General features: G+C 53.0%; 11 protein-coding genes across 11 annotated transcripts; 6 read left to right on the forward strand and 5 right to left on the reverse strand.

Annotated features, from left to right (window-relative positions):
- Positions 1–15: 15 nt before the first annotated feature.
- On the reverse strand, positions 16–2059 carry BGZ61DRAFT_40273 (uncharacterized protein). Its single transcript, XM_046243095.1, has 4 exons — positions 1844–2059; positions 1088–1776; positions 667–1035; positions 16–620 (listed from the first exon to the last, which is right to left on the reverse strand). Exons 1-4 carry the CDS (start codon positions 1929–1931, stop codon positions 36–38), a joined length of 1731 nt encoding a protein of 576 aa, XP_046103629.1. The 5' UTR covers positions 1932–2059; the 3' UTR covers positions 16–35.
- A 915-nt stretch (positions 2060–2974) lies between these two features.
- Positions 2975–3748, forward strand: BGZ61DRAFT_354054 (putative FMN-binding domain-containing protein; the record flags this gene model as incomplete). Its single annotated transcript, XM_046240575.1, has 1 exon — positions 2975–3748. The coding sequence occupies one exon, from the start codon at positions 2975–2977 to the stop codon at positions 3746–3748; it is 774 nt and encodes a 257-aa protein (XP_046103630.1).
- Positions 3749–3968: 220 nt separating this feature from the next.
- Positions 3969–5294, reverse strand: BGZ61DRAFT_518361 (uncharacterized protein). Its single transcript, XM_046252358.1, has 2 exons — positions 4739–5294; positions 3969–4659 (listed from the first exon to the last, which is right to left on the reverse strand). Exons 1-2 carry the CDS (start codon positions 5057–5059, stop codon positions 4453–4455), a joined length of 528 nt encoding a protein of 175 aa, XP_046103631.1. The 5' UTR covers positions 5060–5294; the 3' UTR covers positions 3969–4452.
- Positions 4627–5430, forward strand: BGZ61DRAFT_546334 (uncharacterized protein; the record flags this gene model as incomplete). Its single annotated transcript, XM_046255328.1, has 1 exon — positions 4627–5430. A coding segment is annotated over exon 1 (388 nt), but the record flags the coding sequence as incomplete, so codon positions are not given.
- A 1417-nt stretch (positions 5431–6847) lies between these two features.
- Positions 6848–7297, forward strand: BGZ61DRAFT_494377 (uncharacterized protein; the record flags this gene model as incomplete). The annotated part of the gene is made up of 1 exon (XM_046250758.1): positions 6848–7297. One exon carries the CDS (start codon positions 6848–6850, stop codon positions 7295–7297), a length of 450 nt encoding a protein of 149 aa, XP_046103633.1.
- A 118-nt stretch (positions 7298–7415) lies between these two features.
- Positions 7416–8565, reverse strand: BGZ61DRAFT_353276 (XAP5, circadian clock regulator-domain-containing protein; the record flags this gene model as incomplete). Its single annotated transcript, XM_046240501.1, has 2 exons — positions 7416–7766; positions 7825–8565. The coding sequence occupies 2 exons, from the start codon at positions 8563–8565 to the stop codon at positions 7416–7418; spliced, it is 1092 nt and encodes a 363-aa protein (XP_046103634.1).
- A 249-nt stretch (positions 8566–8814) lies between these two features.
- Positions 8815–9878, reverse strand: BGZ61DRAFT_452955 (glutathione S-transferase). The gene has a single exon (XM_046246017.1). It carries the CDS (start codon positions 9753–9755, stop codon positions 8913–8915), a length of 843 nt encoding a protein of 280 aa, XP_046103635.1. The 5' UTR covers positions 9756–9878; the 3' UTR covers positions 8815–8912.
- A 493-nt stretch (positions 9879–10371) lies between these two features.
- On the forward strand, positions 10372–12099 carry BGZ61DRAFT_478566 (beta-lactamase/transpeptidase-like protein; the record flags this gene model as incomplete). The annotated part of the gene is made up of 2 exons (XM_046249023.1): positions 10372–11197; positions 11252–12099. The coding sequence occupies 2 exons, from the start codon at positions 10372–10374 to the stop codon at positions 12097–12099; spliced, it is 1674 nt and encodes a 557-aa protein (XP_046103636.1).
- A 506-nt stretch (positions 12100–12605) lies between these two features.
- BGZ61DRAFT_40322 (uncharacterized protein) lies at positions 12606–14206 on the reverse strand. The gene is made up of 3 exons (XM_046243101.1): positions 13896–14206; positions 13675–13831; positions 12606–13611 (listed from the first exon to the last, which is right to left on the reverse strand). Exons 2-3 carry the CDS (start codon positions 13714–13716, stop codon positions 12685–12687), a joined length of 969 nt encoding a protein of 322 aa, XP_046103637.1. The 5' UTR covers positions 13717–13831; positions 13896–14206; the 3' UTR covers positions 12606–12684.
- A 161-nt stretch (positions 14207–14367) lies between these two features.
- BGZ61DRAFT_478568 (uncharacterized protein) lies at positions 14368–15058 on the forward strand (the record flags this gene model as incomplete). The annotated part of the gene is made up of 2 exons (XM_046249024.1): positions 14368–14520; positions 14564–15058. The coding sequence occupies 2 exons, from the start codon at positions 14368–14370 to the stop codon at positions 15056–15058; spliced, it is 648 nt and encodes a 215-aa protein (XP_046103638.1).
- A 1825-nt stretch (positions 15059–16883) lies between these two features.
- BGZ61DRAFT_478569 (uncharacterized protein) lies at positions 16884–17447 on the forward strand (the record flags this gene model as incomplete). The annotated part of the gene is made up of 1 exon (XM_046249025.1): positions 16884–17447. One exon carries the CDS (start codon positions 16884–16886, stop codon positions 17445–17447), a length of 564 nt encoding a protein of 187 aa, XP_046103639.1.
- Positions 17448–19389: the final 1942 nt, after the last annotated feature.

Here is a 19389-nt window from a genome sequence, read left to right on the forward strand (position 1 = left end):
GCAGTAAATTATTAGAAGAAACTCGCTAGCTCAAACTAGGGATGAACTATCTCAAGCCTGGTGTCTCTGCCACTGAACCAGAACTGCAGAACCCCCTCCATCGGAGAACAGATCCACTCCAAATTGTCTGTCCCGTCGTGTGTGTGCTCCACGTCTGTGCCGAACTCAAACTTGACGCCAAACTCCTGATGGAGCCTTATACGACGCTGTGCTGGGTCCGGGAGGGTGAAGCAAACACGTGCAGGGCTGACACAGTGTCTAAAGGGGTCCAATCCAACTCGACATTGCCCAAGAGCTCGGCGTGTACCATCCTGATAGGTAATGAGGATTCCCCTGTGGACCTTGGTATCCTTGTCGTAGAAAGCTTGGGTGGACGCTATGCTCTGTAGAGGTGCCGAAGAGAAGCAAGCATGGTTGATGGGGGCACTAGTCATAGGGGCGAAGGGTTTTATCTCAAAATCCGCATCTTCCCGGGGATCGATACCGAATACCGAAAACAGGCACCACTTAGGGGAATCATGAACAAGTATAGAACTAGGTCCTATCAGAGAGACGAAATCCTCGGTGATTCCGGTATGATGTGGGCCAACAGCGAAATCTCCGGAGCGTAACATGCGAAGCTTTTTTGTTAGAATGGTTCTGGGGCTATTATTCACATAGACGTACCAGAAAGCATGGCCTCCTTGCTACCCCGTATCCTCTCAAGTCGTCCGATCGGATACCAAATGCCAAGATGGGGTCCTTGGGGCTGACAGGGACATACACCCAAGCCGGACGCCGTGGATTGGCTGAAAGCCGCGCGGCGGAAATCAGGGCACAGGGGGCTTGTGGTGTATGGACATGAACACCGACCGTGGAGCAGTATCTGATGAAAAATGTGATACCCGTACAGCGGCGTAAATTGGCAGTGGAAAAACGGGTGCTGTCTGAGGGTACTGGGAAGAGAAGAGACCGTTCTAGAGATGGCGGAGTGGGAGTGTCCCAGATTGTCAAGGGCGGAGAGTTGTCAGAGAATCGGAGACGACCGAGGCCGTACTATCTTCATTAGCCTGTGGATCTGTAGACAAGAATGAAGGTGAGTAAGAACCCTGAATTCCGCTTCAACGCCAACACACTGCTCTGGTGTTGCTATGGCGTATGAATACTCGCCCCGTCGGGAGTTGGCTATCGAGGCTTGTGGAGGGGTGCGGCTAATCTCTTTGAGCCCCTGCGCATCTATTGTGAGATGTATGGTACTGCCCTCGGCCAGGGGGGCATTTGCGGATATGGGATCACTCCCACGAGTCCATTGCTGCAGTTCGACGAGTGGCAGGGATGTTCGACGAGTTGGCTGAGAGTCGGACAGGAAGTCAGCCAGCGCCGCCACAGAGCAATATCTCTCCAGCAAAGGTGGTCGCGAATAGTTCCAAATCATCAGCTGCAGTTCAGGCGGGAGCGTTTGAAACCCCGGCAGATTGTATCTTTTCGGAATCTCGTCTATACAGTCCCAGCGATGGGCGACAGGGTTCAGGATCGAGAGTGGAGCCTTGGGCCAGGGATCTCTCCACGTCGATGCAACCCACAGCCTCTGGAGTCTGTTTGGCGCCGTGCATCGCTTCATGAAGAGGACGAAGCAATCGACGTGGATGGTTGCGGTTTCGGCGGATTCTGCGCATAGTTCGCAGCGAACGGTTCGGCAGAATATCACATTGGCATTTCCTTGGTGGCAAAAGTAGTTGGCTGGGAAGAGGGCGGCGTCGATGTATCTGCAGCGGGGCGCCCCATGGCTGCCGAGAACTGTGGTAGTGGAGTATTAGCTTGGGCTTGTCCGTGTGAAGGAATCCAGAATCCAGTTAATACATACGCGCGCCGATTCGTTGGCGTGCGACAAAGGCTCTGCCACAGGCGCCGCAATGGGAACGAAGCCTAACGTGCGGCGGGTTGTCCTGCATTCTGCTGGCGCTGCATTGGATAACACATCTTCTTTGTTGTAACTGAAGGGAGGCTCGGTGATGGTGTCGCGTTGGAAGCTGCTAGGCGGTATGTGATGGCAGAAACACAGACGCGTAGTCGGGCGACTCCTTGCGTCTGATGTCTCAGGCTGTCACTATTAATTAAAATGAATAAAAAAAACAATCATGTTCTTGGCAGAAGTCACATCTCGAGTACCGGCGGATGACATGGCGTCGATCCACAAGCATATGGAATCAGCCCGGTTCAACGCAGTAATTCTAGCCCGCTACCCCTGGCAGTAATCCACCCTAAAAGCGCGCATCTCCGCGGCCTCCAAGCCTCAGATAGGTACAATGCCGAGCGCGGAATTGTGGTTCCTTGACTGTGTGACTGTGTGATTGTGGGGATGCCGCCAAGTCGAGTGCGGGGTGGTCGGGGTTTGATCCGAACGTCTTGATCTGGGCTTCTTCAGATCAGCCGCCACCCTTGTAAGTTCATTCGTTGCAGTTCGGAACAAATGTGTACATTGTAGACTCGTGTTTCTATTTGCAACTCGCGCCGTCAATCCAGCTTCTCGTAAAGACAATCTTCATATACTCTTCGGGTTCCCTCCACTTGGCGTGACTAATACCCTCCTTTCTATACGTGCCCACCTCCAAGCTCGTCTCGAACCGGGAGTGAGCCGGTCGAACCCGCCTGCAACGCGATTGCACCCAAGTGTTACGTTTGCCGGCTCCAATTCCGCTCCTTGGAACTAAGACTCATTACTCACTTCTCTAGCGAGCAGGACACGTGGAAATGGCGGTTGGGTGACTTTATGTTCTCCGTCATTGGCTGCAAGTCCCCGCCTGTGACAAACTCGCCGCCCTTTGACAGACATGCGGGCGGGGCCCCACGAACAAGATTGTTTCTTATCTGACGATGACAACCCGAGTACGGCCCAACATATAAAGAACACCATCCTCTTGGTCTCAATACAGTTTTATCACATTTCAATCTACCAATTCATCTTTACTAAATACGTCACATCCTCCAGCCAGCCATGCATCTCCGATCAGACCACGCCGAGAAGGACCTCCGCGTCCTCCGAAAACTGATCCGGGAGAACCCCCTCGGTCTGATGACCACTGCAATCCCCTCAACAGAACACGCCTTTCTCCAGACTAGCCACATCCCTTTTGTGCTCGACATCGAAGATGAGTCCAGTGAGACAGAACTCGGACGCCTGCGGTGCCATATGGCGAGGCAGAACCCCCAGAGCAAGGCCATGATGCAGAGCTTGACCGACAACCCGGCGCTGGAAAACGTCATCGAGCAGGACGTCCTCATCATCTTCAACTCTCCGGTCCAGCACTACGTCACGTCAAAGTTCTACACCGAGACAAAGCTCGGCAGCGGCAAGGTCGTGCCCACGTGGAACTACGCCGCGGCCCAAGTCTACGGTCGGGCAAAGGTCTACTACGACGGCAAGTCCGACGAGACGGCAGAGTTCCTGCAAACGCAGATGGTCGACCTCAGCCACCAATCCGAGACTCAGATCATGGGGTACACCGGCGGCGACGCGCCCGTGGAATGGAAGGTCTCCGACGCCCCCAGCAAATACGTCGACCTCCTGAGGAAGGCCATTATCGGGGTTGAGATCACCATAACTAGGTTAGAGGGCAAGTTCAAGATGAGCCAGGAGATGGGCGTCGGCGACAGGGAGGGCGTTGTCAAGGGATTCGCAAAGCTGGAGTCAGAGACGGGACAGGCCATGTCGAAGCTGGTTAAGGAACGGTGGGAGATTAAGGATGCCGCCAAGGCGGCGGCCAACTAGACGGAACCTGTGTTCATTCCACACGGGGAGTTGACGATAAGATGGTTTAACTTGTGGTCGATGGGCGTTTGTGATGGGAATTCAACCTCCCAATATATTGGAATGGAGGACACCGCGATACCAGGGTTTTGGGTCGGATGGTAGCAACATAAATGTTTCCAAGCATTGTATTAATACTCCCAAAGAACTATTCCTTGAATATGAACGTCAGGATCTATCTGTTTGATGTGAGAAGGTTGAAACTGAGCTGGCCTCCTAGAATTTGCAATCAATTGGGGCATTGGCTGCTGTATACCAATCGACACCAATAACTATGAATACACATCTCTCCAATTCTAATTCCTTTACTTCCTCGCGAAACATCACAATCACCCCAGGTAAAGCCGCATGACCTGGGCTGGTATTAAATTGCTGTTCCAGAAGCAGTCACCTGCAGCACTCTGTTGATCAATAGAGACCTTCTCACCAGCAATTCGTGGATTGTTATTCGGCGCCACCGTCTACGCGACGCGCACTTGTGACCCCGAGTCAGACTAATTATCGTGCAGGGGTTGAGCTGACGATATTGCCTGGAATGAGCACTCATCCGAAGCACTCATCCGAAGTATTGCGAGAATACAAAGGCATTCCGACCGAGCTCGGTGGGAATTCAGAACGTATTAAGTAAGTTGAGTCGCATTGGCAGAACTTACCCGATGTACAATTCAGCTGAAGGCGGGCTCATACTTGGGTATAGAGGGCACTCGACAAACACCGTCACATTTCTGCCTCCCAGGAAGTTGAAGATGGCGATGTCCCATGCTGAAATGTACAGGACCCGTAATAGGATGCATCCTCAAATGACCCTGGCCGATGGAAACTAGACCGCGAAGGCCAAACCCCAACAACCTACGAGGGACTCTGCTGCTGGGCTATTCAACATATGCGACAGCGCCATCATCACCGGTAGCCACGGAGCCATAGCCATGGCAGTCGCAAGGGCGCTCTTACAGCACGGCCCTCTGATCTGGCTGTGTTTGACATCAACCTCATCCCGTCTCGTGAAAAAATCCTGGCATTGAAGAACGAATTTCCAAGAGCGAGAATCCAATGCTTTGAAGTCGACGTGGTTGACGACCTTGAGACCAGACGAGCCGTCAATGCCACAGCCGCTGCCTTCAGCTCTCCATCGACGCCCAGGTCTGCTGCGCTGGGATTTCGGGCGCGGCCCACGCTATCTCGAGACCGGCGGCGACACATCCTCGACATCAACATCACGGGGACGTTCCTCTGCGCGTAGGTAGTAGCGAAGTAGATGATCCTGCAGGGCATGGTCGGGCACACGGTCTTCACGACGTCCGCGCCGGCTTCCCCTCAGTCGCAGGTGGCGCACAACTTTAGCAAGGCGGCGTTCTTGATGCTCAAGAGCACGCTGGCGGCCGAGTGTACGCGGTGCAACATCAGCGTCAAAGGAATCAGTCCTGGGTACATTGACACGACGCGCAACACTGGAAATGGGCTTGCGCCAGTGCACAAAGTGAACCGCAATCCATCTGGGTGGTTAGGGATGCCGGAGGTGACTGGGGCTGTGGTGATGCTGCTGAGCAGGTCGGGTTCATACATCAACGGGCCTGATATCGTGGTCCATGGAGGCGGCATCGTCTTCGAGTGGTGGGTTATCCGTCTAGTCTGTTTGGCTCGTTGCAATAATCCCACGATCCCGGTTTCTCCCATACATTGCTATCCCGATTTTGGCTTCGGTGAAGAGCAACACCCCAGGCGCTAGATAATGCAAGCAACATCCACCCACTGCAACTAATGTGCGAGGCCGTCCCTATTTGGACATGAGCGACGCTGGCACGGATCAGAGAGTCATTCTGCAATGGATAGCGTTAGTCTTGTGGCCCAAGACTCAAGACTTGCAGGATGTTGGAGAGACTGCATGAGTATCGTGAATGTGTTGCCCAGTTGAGGTTTGAGGTGGAGAATTCGGGCATTTCCCCAGTCAACAATGGCAATCACGAGAATTTTAGGTTTGAAGCAAATGATTTGTTCAATATCCTCGTCCAAGGAGAATCCACGGTAGGACCTCGTGAAGTGTAGATCGGCACCATTCTGCCACCCCGATGGAGATGGACGATTGGCGACTCAAGACCGACGCGATGCGACGGCAAACTCGGGAATCCAGAATTAGCATTTCCGTCAGTCCACAATTCCAGCATTGCAATCAAGTGACTCTCGATGTTCTCGGTCGCATTTGCTGAACCCGGTAGTGTTGCTTCGACGTCGCGACAAACGACGGCCACGAGCCCAACACGTGGAGTGGGCCATTGGACTGGCTTTCGTTTCGACGTCCACCATCAGTCATGACATAACACCCATCTGGGTGTCGTAGGTTTGTTTACGCACGAACCACTGACAAGATGCGAGAGATTTCTGTTTCCATTTTGAGAACCAGTCAGCTGGGAAGAGCCAAGAGGCTGAAGGGATCAGGTGGCGGCTCATATGGCGAAGCTGACAACCACGACACGGAACGTCCGAAGGCTTCCAGACGAAGTCTCAGCCGTCTCACGCAGCTCCGCGACTCCCCACGCTACCTGTATGCGTAGGATTCACGCCTCCCACCGTCTAATACAGTGCAACATGTCTCCATCCGGTCTATGGCCGTAAGAGCGAGGCTAAGAAGCCACAAGCAACGAATCAGAGCCCCCACGTGTCTCAGCAGGCGACCATGTGGAACCCGGTTCGGGATGGGGCACGCAGCGGGTCCAGCGCGAGTTATGAACCAGGGTCGACAAGTCAAGTGCGACGAAGCGGAAATGTGCTTGACATAAGTCGTCTTTGCATTCGCGATTGCCGCCCAACATGCGCTTTGAGGACCGCGAGCGGGAGGGGCAGAAGAGGGGTGGGTGGGGGTTGACGATTGATTCAGGGAATCCACCGACAACGCGGGAGTTATAAACATCGACGACGCCTCTGGATAGCGGGAACATCTGTTGTTGGAGCCGTTGTTAGGGGCCAAAGAATCCAAACATCTTTACTGTCTTCCTTCCTAAGCCTCAGTCGTTATTGATCACTTTGGCTCATTCCGCCCTCCAACACCACCAATATCCCCTCACGATGGACAAGGCTACTCTGCTCACGGCGTCCAAAGTGGAGCTGGGGGTTTCGGTCAATCCCCGCTCTGACATCATCAGGCTACTGGGCCCTGCCGTGGAAATTGCTCTCCGTTTCCAAAGCCTCCTCAGCTCCATCTCCCTCTTCCTCTGCTTGCGCGCATGGTTCCTCGCCAGTGTCACCGTCGCCAACGTCCTATATGCAAGCAAAGTTGTCGCCCTGCAGGCTTTCATCGCAACCAAGTTTGGCGCATTCCACAGCTATACAATGTCAACCAGAGCCGCTCATGGAGTCTGGAACTCTCAAACCATCCAAAAGTTGCGCAAGAAGCTCTTTTACGAATTTGCCGTCTTTATTCTCGGTGGCGGTAACTGCGTCTTCGTCCTGGTATTCTGGCCCGGGTGGTGGGTGATTGGAGGAGCATCTTGGGGTGTTTGGATGCTCATCGGTTGAGCATCCTTCGTCGAGTCCCGAGTGGACTTGGACCATCAATTATACATAAACGAATCCGACTTCCGAAGCGAATCCAAAGGACAACACCGGTGTACCAAATGACACGGATCCAAACTCTTCATCGCGAGAAGAAAAAAGTGTTTCCACCAGCATCCTTCCGGACCTCTGAGGAATAATCCTTCTCCGGGTCGAATTCCTGCCACACACTAGCCGGATATATGTGTTTGTTCTTCTCGAACCACCTCCGGTCAACCACCTTGGTCAGATTCGGGTCATCAGTCGCGCCCTCGAGGGTGTTGATGTCGGGGAGAGCTCGGAGGGCAGCAGCTTTGGAGGCGGGAGTGGTGAGAGGACTGGCAGCAGGGTCGGTCGGTGCTCGATTTTTCGGGGGATCTGCGCTGTACTCGAACAGCGGCTGGCCACCTGGGCCGAGGGCCTTGTTCATGGCAAAGAAGTAGAAGTCGTAATGCTGCGCAAACAGTTAGAAGACGAACAGGACAATACTAAGCAAGCGGTATGCAACTTACGTGTGGTATGATCACCGTTCCACGGACAAACATCAAGTCGTCAACGCCTACTCTCGCCCATTCCCTACGGGCGTTGGCCTTTTCTCCAACTCCAAGTTCCGCGCCGACCTTCCTGCTCTTGTCCAAGAACACCCATGTGTAGTCGCCCTTCTTAACTCGGACCGTGCCGCCGGGGATGTTTGTGCCATCGTAGAAAACAAACGGTATCGCAATCTCGGTCGCTTTGACGGCCTCCTGGAGGGCCAGGAACTCGCGGCGCAATGTGTCTCGCTCGTCGGCTTCTTTTCGCAGCGCTGCCTTCGTCATGGACTTTGGCACAATTCCCACAGCGGCATTGGCCTTGAACTTCGCCTTGCCTTTGGTTTCGCTGTCGCTCCCGTCGGCGGCGGTGTCTCTCAGCTTCGAGGTCGGTCTCGGTGATGGCGCGTCCTGCCCGTCTTCTTCCTCGTCGTCAAACGAGAGCAGCTTCTTGCCCTGCTTCTTCTTCTTCTTCTTCTTCACGGGACGTGCTCCGTCTCCCGCGTCACTGCCAGCGTTGTCAGGAGTGTCTGTCACGGAACGATCCGGTGTGGACGTGCCTGAGAACGCAGCCTCGTGGGCTTCGCGCTCCTGCTGCTCGAGGACTTCGGCACGGCGCTTGCGGAAGTCGGATAGCGCGACGAGGCCGACCGTGTGCGTGGAGAGTCGTTCATTAGTCGTCTTGTTCTGCGGTGTGAACCGCGATGAATTCTTGTCGGACATTGTGGATCGTAGGAGGTGAATTGCTGTCGTGGGTGGTGGATGATGGTAAAAAGTTGAAATATCCATGGATGCGCAGGCAACTGGCAGAAAACTATCCCGTGATCGGATACAGTGGGCCGCGGCCAGTGGCACTGTATGTATAGCGGAGACTGTCTATCAGGGTACAGTGCTAATTCAAGTTGGTCCCGATCTCACCCCATCAAATGGTTTACTTCCAATTGGAGACCATCATGGTGGTCAATAGGCACATTTATGTATGAAAGAAATTTTCATTCTAGAGGAATTAATTAACACTATCATCATCGACTCTCAGAGTCATTGGCGCACCGATGCCGCCACCAAAGTCTTCAAGGGAGTCTCCCACCCTCTCTCGTCGCCTGTCCAACAAGGGAATTCGTCGTGTCATCAGCGTATCTCTTATAAGCCAAGATGTATCGCTCTTCCGAACTCCAAGTTGCCGTAACGCTCTCCCTGTTCGTAGTTGCATCAGCCCATTTCCGCCACCTCGCCCACAGGTCCCCGTCTTCCCCGCTGCCGGACTCAGGAATCCCATGGCCGCCATCCTTGTAGTGGTCAATCAGGAAAAGGCGTTTTGCCCACGGCACCAGACAGATATCCACGAGACTAAAGCTAGTCCCGAGGAAGAAAGGGCCTTGGGGATCCATCTGCTCAACGAAAGACCGGATGTGGCTCTGAAGCTCCTCTCGCGCTTGGTCAAGAGTGTACTTTTTGGCTGGAGTGTGCTGTAGAAGCTTGTAGAACGCCGGGATGATGCGCGTGCTGATGTGGTCAATCCAGAGCCGACATCGCGCGCGTTCGTATGGGTCTGACGGAAGCAACTGAGGACCGTATACCGCCTTGTCCGAATATGCATCGTCCAGGTATTCGCAAATGATGTTACTCTCAAATAGAGGCCTGCGATCCTGGCCCTCAGCATTCGCAGGCACAGCCAGTGTGGGCACCAGGCCTCTAGGGTTCATCGCCACAAACGCCGCCTCCTTCTTATACGGGTTAATCTCGACGTATTGATGGGGGATCTTCTTTTCACGAAGCGTGATCCAGGATCGTTGGACAAACGGGCAGAACCATCCCCCGTAGAGCTTCAGCGGGTGCTCGGCCGAGTGTTCGGCAGCGAGCTGGGCAGCAGCACCCGTTGTCTCGGGAGGAAGCGAGGTATCGATGTTGGCCATATTCCGCTGACCTTCAAGGTAGTTTTCAAGAAACAGAAATAGGTAACAACCCAACTGCGTATGTGCTCTGGAATGAACCTACACGGTAAATTTATGGAGTGAGTGTGCAGGAGCAAAGTGCGGAGAAAGTCTCGGGGCAGCAACTGGCCAACCATGCCAACAGCCAATGTCGACGTCATGCGAGTCACGCCATTGCCTTCCACACGCCTGGGGACACTGAGCCGAGACCCTACCCACACACATCCTACTACCATAAAATGTCACAGAATCTATTCCAATAGGTAGCCCAGTTAATCACCTTAATAATTGATCTGGGTAGCGCGACTCATCGAAGTACCTAACATAGATGTGCTGTGCTAGGATCAAGTTGTGATACGAGAGATATTTTAGACAAAGAAAACAAATAAATTTGTGTCCACGGAGCTTTCCTCTCTGCATACCTGGAGCATACACTACTCGTTTATCCAGTACTACTTGTCGCCTTCCAACATCACCCAACACATCAGCATTCGCTCCTAACTCACCGATCTCCAATGCCAACGCCCTAGACAGATTTGTTCTCTCAAGGATAGGTCATACCTCTTCTGCATGAAGTCTTTAACGTCAAAGGATCAACATGAATGGGCGATTCGAAACGTCAAACCAAGATCCTACGGGACTGGAAAGCATTCAGCCACTGATCGAGGCCATGTGCAACAAAGCCGGTGTTCCAGGTATTGCCGTCGGCATCATTCATCACGGCAACTTCTATGAATTCTACCATGGCCGCCGAGACGTTGAGGCTGACCTGCCAGTCGACCGAAATACCATTTTCCATGTGGCATCTCTCACAAAAGCGATGACTGCCACCGCCCTGGGCATCCTCGTGGACAGAAATAAGCTACAGTGGACCACTCCTGTTCATGACATCCTTCCCGAAATGTCAAAGGAGACTGATATGTATGCCGCCAAGCTGACCGTGCTGGACATCCTCAGCCATCGGACTGGTAAAGCTTGGGCGGATGCGCTCTACCTCGAGTCCAACAACAGAATCCTTCTCGCCAAGGATCAAGCCATCCCTACATTTGACTATTTGCCCCAGGTGGAGCCGGTGCGGAGCAAGTACATGTATAACAACCACGCCTACAACATCGCAGGATTGGTCATTGAGAGAGTTTCCGGTGTCAGCTGGGATACATTCGTGTCAGAAAACCTCTTCTCTCCTTTGGGTATGACGCGCACATTTACGAGTAACCCAGAGGATGACAACGTCGCTGCCCCTTACAACATCTTGACCGATCGAACTCCTCACCGCCTACCATTTTGCAATGTCTCTAATGAGACTATGATGTTCGCCGGGCAGTCTATCAGGACTAGTATGGCGGACTTGCTAAAATATGCTGGAGCCTACCTGGAGGCTCTAGAGTCTATGATGCCAAAGAACGAAGCCCCTGTCTTTACAGGTGAGTGATCTATGAAGTTTAGTTGCTATTGAAACTAACACAATTTCTTTTAAGTACCGTCATCAGCGTTTCAGCCTTCTTCTCCAGCACCGCCTTTCACAATATCGCCGGTAAACCCAATACGGGAAATAGCAACCATCATCCGACCTCATGTTGCGCGTCCTGTAGATAGCCTATGGGAGCAAACCTACGCCCTGGGTTGGAACAGAACCCAACTTCCTGGGAAGCTGGATTTTGGGTGGAACAAGGATATGCTGGAGCCATTTCCGCTGCTTGGTGAGCGATATCCGGGAAAGCTCGTCATCTGGCACGGAGGGAACATGCCAGGAACGACCAGCGCCATTTGCCTTCTTCCAGAGTCTAAAACTGCAGTCGTGGTTTTGCAAAACTCCCTAGGACTTTGTGACATTGCCGATTGGACATGTCAGGCTATAATCGACAAGCTCATGCTTGGCGAGCCTGCCCAAGACTATCTCTCGCTCGTCTCCAAGTGCGTTGATAGCGGTGTTCAACGAATGGAGAAAGTAGAAATGGCGCTCGAGAAGGAACGCATTGTCGGAACGAACCCGCGTCCCCTTGAAAGATATGAAGGAAGATACTTCAACCGAATCAAGAATTGGTTTATTGATATCAAGGTCACGGATGGGCAACTGTATCTCGAATTCCTCGGCCGAGCAGATGAACGATATCAATTGCGGCATTATCACTACGACACTTTTGCTTGGAATATATCCTACGACGACACTGTGAAACGCGCGCAGTACATCCGCGCGCATGAATACTATCGGTTTGAATTTGAGGCCACGAGTGATGGGGGCATTTCTGGGCTGCGGTGGCGGCATGATAAGGCAGTTCCAGGCGGAGAGCTATTCAAGAAAGAGACTGAACTGTGTGATGGATGAAATCACGACATTGAGTCAATGTTTAGGCTGTGGATAAATGTTAAGAAAATCCAGTGGTTTACGGAGAAAAGACCATGACAAGAGCTTATTGCAGGCAGGTTGTTAATAGAGTGTTGTTATTCGCACACTGTCACGGGCTTCTTTAACGTCTCAGCTGGAACAAAGTACCTACCATACATGTAATGGAAGAGTAAACTAGTCTAGATAGCTATTATTGTGGCTCAAACTAGATCTAAGAGAAAAAAAAAAAATTCAAGTGATAAATATTATGACCCTGCTCCGATATATTACCTTCCGTTTCGTCTTGAACAGTCTAGCGCACGTACGCGGTGTGTGCGCGTATAGCAATGCTCAATTATATCCCGGAAGGCTCCTTGCTAAGAAAGTTCGGAATTTACTCTCTCCTCTGAGTTCCGGTGGTTACTAACATGGAGGAAATTTAAGCACCAAGGGGTCCTCTGAGGACAACTAATTCGGGACGACCGAGTAATACTTAAGATTGAATACTCCCCTGGCCTGTTTTGGCAATAATTAAGATGGCTAAGTCTTTCTCCAAACACATTAATCAAGCCCAGCATGTTGAGATCACAAATCCGTTTGATGTACCTGCGTCAATACCAACCACAACGTGTTGGGTCCCACGGCCAGGCTGGCCGGTGTCTGAACCTCCAACCTGGCGATGTGATCTCCCAAAGCACCCAGTTTGAGCTCCACGCTCTCTTCCTTGTCGGTCCGTAGTTCTACCTGGTCAATTATAGACGTACCGACGAGCTGAGAAATCTCATGCGAATCTAGCAAAGTCGCATGAAGGCCGCGGCCATGGAACCAGTCCTTGTTGACAACCGCCAGGTAAGCTGTAGCCCGCTCGCGCGCCGACTCTGGCGAGCTGGTAGCAGCTGACACGGCGGACATGGGGAGCTGGACAGCCGTGCGAGCAGTGCCCAGAGCTGCCGACACGGGGATCGAGATAATGCCGCCGACAACGCCCATGGCGGCACCAATGATATTTCCACGCTTCGCATTGTTGCCTATGCCCTTGCCCACGTCCTTGGCGTGGGAGACGATGCCCTTGACGAGGCTCTTGGGGCCTTCGCCGACCTGCTTGCCCATGTTTGCAGCATGGCGGAGCGCGCGGTCTGACACCTTGGCCGCGAGGAAGGCGGACACGGTATCGAGAAAGGAATGCCACGTCTCCGCCGGGATGCCGTAGCTGAGGAGCAGCGGGGCGTATGCGGCGAGCAGTGGCGAGGCCGGGCTGGGAGTGACCTGCGGAATCGCAATCGGCCGCTGGCTGGCCGACCCCGATGCAGCTGAATACGGGGGAAGAGGAGTGTCTAGCGGAAAGTTGAAGGGCGACTCGGCCGTCGGGCGAGTTGAATCAGAGTGGCCCGACTTGTTGTCCACGGGGTGTGGTAGAGCCGGCTGGAGCGTAGATGACGCAGGGTCCGTCGGCTCATAAGTTGGAGGCGCATCATCGACGAGCTCTTGGCCGGCCTTGGCCTCTCTTTCTTTCTCGGAAGCCATCAGATCGGAGTTTTAACGCGGGATATTTGGTAATAATAAGAAGAAGTTTACCCAGATAATCAGGCCTCCAGCTTTCGCGCGGATATGCGGCATCTGAAGGATTAAGTGCTGACATAAAAGCGGGGATGAGAACGCAAATGCTCGAATTACCCTGGACTAGATGGGATCGACAGTGGCTTGAAGAGGTGGGCAAACTATGTGAAGATGGCTTGATAAAAAATTAATGATCTGTGGCATATTGTTCAATGGTGGTGGGTGGAGAGGGCGAGCACCTTCTTTGCTAATGGTGTGGAAGTTGGTAGCCGTGCTTCCTCAAGAATCTGCCGTCAAACAACAATCCAGACCTTCTCAAGTCCTGCCACAGACAAACAATGAAAAAATTCTCCCTTGCAAATACCCGAAAGATCTGGAATCCCGTCTCTCGCATAGTGTAAGCTGTTTGAAGGATATTCTTCGACATACAATGCGAGAACAGCCGGCTGAGAACAAACAAGAACGACGTTGGGACAGGGAATTTACCCCGCCAAACAAAGACCAAAATACCAGAACACCATCTATGACGCCTCGACATTCTACCCTTTACACAATTATTGAGATAAATTTAGTTCAGTCTTACGAACCTGAGAAACCATTGCTAATACAGCCAGGCATTATCCCGCCGTGGGGAAGGATATATGGTGACGTAACTGGTATCCCGCGACTATCGCGGCGACCTCAGCACCTCCCTAGGCATCCAAGTCAGACATGGCGTCGGGTACCTGGATCCATGTGAGCTATTTCACAAAGCTTCACGATGCAACATCATGCACGCAATACGGTAGAACGCAAGCGGCCGACCGGGCCCTGGCAGGCACGACACCGGAGGTGGTCCCGGAGCACACGGAAGATGCGCAACTAGTACGAGGCACTTCTTCGCCCGGCTGACGCTGGCGCGGCCGAGTCCAACGTTGCATGGGAAAGCTACGATCGGAGAGACATCGGTGTGACCGGGAGAGACCGTCTTAGTTCACATGGGAGACACAAGCATCGCACCGATCGCCCGTCAACGGCCCAGCCTCCCTGCTCCTCCTCTTCCCCCCTCGAGAGCAGACTTCTTCCCTTGCGGAAGTGGCCCGATGCCATGTTTAGCAACGCGGCGAATGCATGTCGTGGTGACGCGCACGGGGATGGTCCCTGCAGTGGCCCGCTCGTAGGGTGGCACAAGGGCCTATTCCCTTGGATCCCATCGGGCGGTCAAGGCCATCGCCCGTCTGCAGAAGCAGGAGGCCGCCCCAGACCGCTCTCTTGGAATTTTGTTGAGGGCCGTGGTGGCGATGTGGACAATTGGGGAGACGGCAACGCAAGGCGTGGAAGTGGCATTCTTTGTCTCGGGTGCCACGGCGCGACTGTGATTGAGCTGCTCGTAACCCCGCAGAACGATGTCGTGGTCGTCTAGCGTGGTGGAGGGCACTTCTTTCATGGGTCTTGACGGTCTGGCCAACAGCGTGGCGAGAGGCTGGGAGGGGGATTGAGGCTGTTGTCCGGCATTCAAGGCTGAACAAACGAGCCGTGATCTAACGCACAAGAGCCGGCCGAGATGGTTCGGTTTCCCCTCGTTTATGCGGGAGGGTGGATTCACTGATCGCCCGCCCAGCCCAGGATAGATCAAACCGGGTTGTTTTGTAGATGGGGTTCCTGGGCTCGGAGGATTGCTTCTGTGCAGTAGTCTGTGTTCTGATGTGCAGCACCCGCTCCGCCCAGCCTTGCAGTTGGCATCATCACGGGAGGGACTTTGGGAGCTGCCAGGGCAAGCCAAGTCTAACTTAGTCCGCTGACCGTGTCCACGAGGTGGTGGTGCAACGACTACTGACCAACGGCGCCGTGTAAGTGCGAGGTGCGTGTGTGGCGGCATCGCACATGGCAAATACGGTAGGTCGCGGGTTGACCGACATGCGTGGCTATGCCGTGAGCCCAACCGTCGTACATTCTCCCAACGACAGCGGACAAGCTGACGACGACGGACACGCTGCTGGCTGATCCTTTGAAGAGGTGAACAGAGGTTTAGTGATTGCCGCATCCGTCAAAGGTTTTGACGACCCTTGGCGCTGCAGATCCGCTTGGTCTCCCGGCTTGGCTCCCGGGGATCTCCAACCACCCGCCGCGGCCTCTTAGTGAGGCCGTGTGCAAGCTCCACCGCACCGCCGATGATATCGCCGAGTAGCCAAGTTCAGCTCAGCGGTGCGGGGGGACGGAAGCTTCACCTCGGGCGGCACGGAGGGAAAGGGAGCAGCTGGATGTGGTGCGTGCTGGAGGATGGATCAGCAAACGTCGGCGAGAATGAATGCAATCCATGCATGGGATTGGAGCTGTGGAGGCGTGTTTGTTACGGCCTGTACATGTCATCCATCGAGTGGTGCGTCGCTTGCTTACGGAGCAACGGTGCCGGCTGATACGATGATTTCACAGTGTTGATTCTTCATGTCAAGACAGACAATAGACAGCCGGCATTATAAACGGAAGATTTGGTGATCTCGCGTGGAAGAATCTCGCGTGGAAGAATGGCCCTGGTTCAGCCAGGCCAAATCCCTTAGTCTGGTCGGTGCGTTCCCGCTATTGACAGCCCCATCACCACTATAGCATAGCGCATATGTGCCCGGTCTCACTCTAGAAAGGGCGAGGCTCTCACCGTCACGCCACTAAAGACGGTACAGAAGCACACCTGCGGTACACGACGGGATGGTGCAAAAACAGCCAGCAAACCACGCCCAGCTGCAAGCCTCTTTCCCCCCTCTCCTCTCACTACCGGCCATACCCTTGTTTCTGTTCCCTTTCGGTCCCTGGTTTGTTCACCTATTTTAGGATATGCATACGCTTAATGCACGCCAAATGGAGACCAGCCGTCCAACTCCGCTCTGCCGGGGCCGCATTGGGCGTGGACTTGGGGAAATACGAGCTGCGTGCTACGTCACGCCGGGCGGTCCCATCACGCTTCTCGGATGGCGGCCTTGTGTGCGCTGAACGGTTGTCCGACGGTGGCTTCACTAAGAATGCTGTTCAATATTCCGGCGAGTGTGCGTGGGAACATGAGCTAGGGCCGATTATTTAAGAAGGCCTGTCGCCCTTTGGGATAAGCATAAGACATCCATCACAACACCACACCGCCATCACCACACTCCATCCACACTTCTTAGCCAGAAGAATCCAGAACATCACCCTTCGCATTCTATTTAAGAACCATTCACACTCAACCATCACTCTCACACCCCTTCAACGCCGCAAACATGCAGATCACCGCCCTTTTCACCACTCTCCTCCTTGCCACCGGCGCCGTCGCCGCTCCCGCCCTCTCCATCGTCTCCCGCAAGACCGAGTCCTGCATGGCCAGGGGCGCCAAGGTCAGCAGCTGGAACATCCACGACTTCACTTACGAGGCCTCGCACACCTACACCAGCCCCAAGAAGTCCGTCTACTCGTCCAAGGCCAGCTTCACCCTCGAGAACTCGGCCCTCTCCTACAAGGCCACGTGCAAGGGCACCAGTCAGTCCAAGGACTTCCTCAACGGCAGCGTGTCCTACAACTGCAAGTCCGAGACCGGTGACTCGGCCAGCTTCACCTTCGATCACAAGACCGGCTTCCTGGCCATCGACCAGTCCTGGTCTTGCGCCGCCGAGGGCGGTCGCTTCGAGGCCAAGGGCTCCAAGACTCTCAAGCTCGCTTGCAAGGACTCGACCTACAAGAACCCCAACTACACCGAGGGCAAGAGCGGCCTCTACTCTCACCGTCTCACCAGCTGCGAGCCCATCACTACCAAGGTTCCCATCACTGAGATCAGCGCTGTTCTGTGAACGATTGACAAAGCGATGATTAACGACGCGTTCTTTCTACTTCTCTTCTTCTGATCCTTTTGGCCCGCATAACGGCCCTTTTTTAATTCTTTTCTTGCATGAGCAAGCTCGGCGGCGTTTGGAGGCACATTAAATGACAACACCGTGACGACGGACGGATCAATGATCATCATGACACTCTTTATTGAGATGGAGATACCAGGGAAAGAGAAGCGTATCTGGAAATAGACGGGCTCGATACACAGAGCATGAATTCAGGGATAGACCTGATGATTTTTAGACTTCATAAAATAATGTGCATTATCTTCCATCATACCTTACTTACTCTTCGTCAATGTGATTGTGTTGTTCCTGAATGAGCCAACTCACCACCTTGAAGCGACGCGCAATGGTTACGCAGTAGGTTATTATGGTTTATTACAAGTTTTTGCGAATGCTGATCAATTAACCGCTGAGCCAAAAGTCTTGTAGGGTCAGACGGATGATGGCCGTCATGATGAAAGTTGAAGAAATTAGATGATTATTGGGAAGAAAGTTGGTTTCTTAACGGCGGGAGTCGTTTCTCTTATATCTTCTTGCTCGGAATGAGGTTCCTTTTCAATGTTGTCACCTAGAGATAGCTAGATCGTTAACTGCAGACATCAGGGTTGAAGTCAGGAGGGTTGAAGTGAAGTTTAAGGCAAATACCAGTATGCAACAGCCTTATCATTCAGCTACTGTTTCTTCTAGTGCTGGGTGTAGCACTTACTGTTTATCTCGACTGTTTGAGAATATAGCATGGCTTTGATCTATCTGATGATATTGAGTAAAGCTAAAAAGAATTATTAAAAAAATACAATTGCTAGACGGTACGTGGATTCGATAGTTGTTGATTAGGCGGGGATGCCCAACCGGTGGCAACAACATCACCCTGTTAACCATCCAGGCCGGAGAGTAGCGTTCGTATCAACTGCCAAATTTTAAAATGTTTCCATAGAGAACATCATCATTATTCTCACGGCGCTTCTGTACTAGGCTTAAATAACAGCAACTCATGCGATGTGTCCATGCACTTGACTCCAAACTCAGTACACTGCAAGCAGAGATCAAAGTTGCTACTGCTGCAGCTATAGCAATGGAAGAAGCTGCAGCCAGCTGGGATGCATAACAAACAAGCGTCGCAATATGGCTGCTCCATGTCGTAGGGCACGATGGTGACAGTTGCTGGAGTATCTTCATAGGTAATTTTGGTGCCCTGCTTCTCGGCATAATGTCGTAAGAGCTTCGTAATTTGGTGGTGTCCATTCCACTCGGTCCACCAGAAGAGTGTCCGACCAAAGCCGTCTGTTTGATCAACTTGGACGTCGTTAGTCGCGAGCAGAAGCTCTACTGTTTTAGCATGTCCGTTCCTCGCTGCAGCGAACAGGGCTGTTGAGCCGTGCCAGTCCTTTGCACTTGCTGATAGTTTGCTGGCCAACATCGTCATGACAACCTGATGATACCCTGCCCTGGCTGCAAGAAATAAGGGCGTGCGACCACAAGAGTCGTTGGTAGTGGCCCCATGATCGCCCAATCCCCCCATTAATTCTTTCACCACCTCAAGATGCCCAAGTGATGCTGCTGCGTGCAATGCCGTGCGTCCATCCTGATTCTTAATCGTGGCATCGGCTCCCCAGTTGAGAAGTAGCTTAACAATGTCACTATATCCGTGGATCGACGATGTGATGATTGGCGTCCATCCGATATGATTCGTAGCGTTCACATCAGCCCCATGTTCTAATAATACCTGGACCACATCAATACATCCGTGCCGTGCTGCTGTGTGTAGTGCTGTATATCCCTGGTGGGATACGATTGAGCTATCAGCCCCCCAGTCGAGAAGTAGCTTGACAATGTCAGCATATCCGTTGATAGACGCCGAGATCATTGGTGTCAATCCGATATTATTCGCACCATTCAAATC

This window comes from Ilyonectria robusta, assembly GCF_021365365.1.
Source record: "Ilyonectria robusta strain PMI_751 chromosome Unknown BGZ61scaffold_11, whole genome shotgun sequence".
Classification (NCBI taxonomy): Eukaryota; Fungi; Ascomycota; class Sordariomycetes; order Hypocreales; family Nectriaceae; genus Ilyonectria; species Ilyonectria robusta.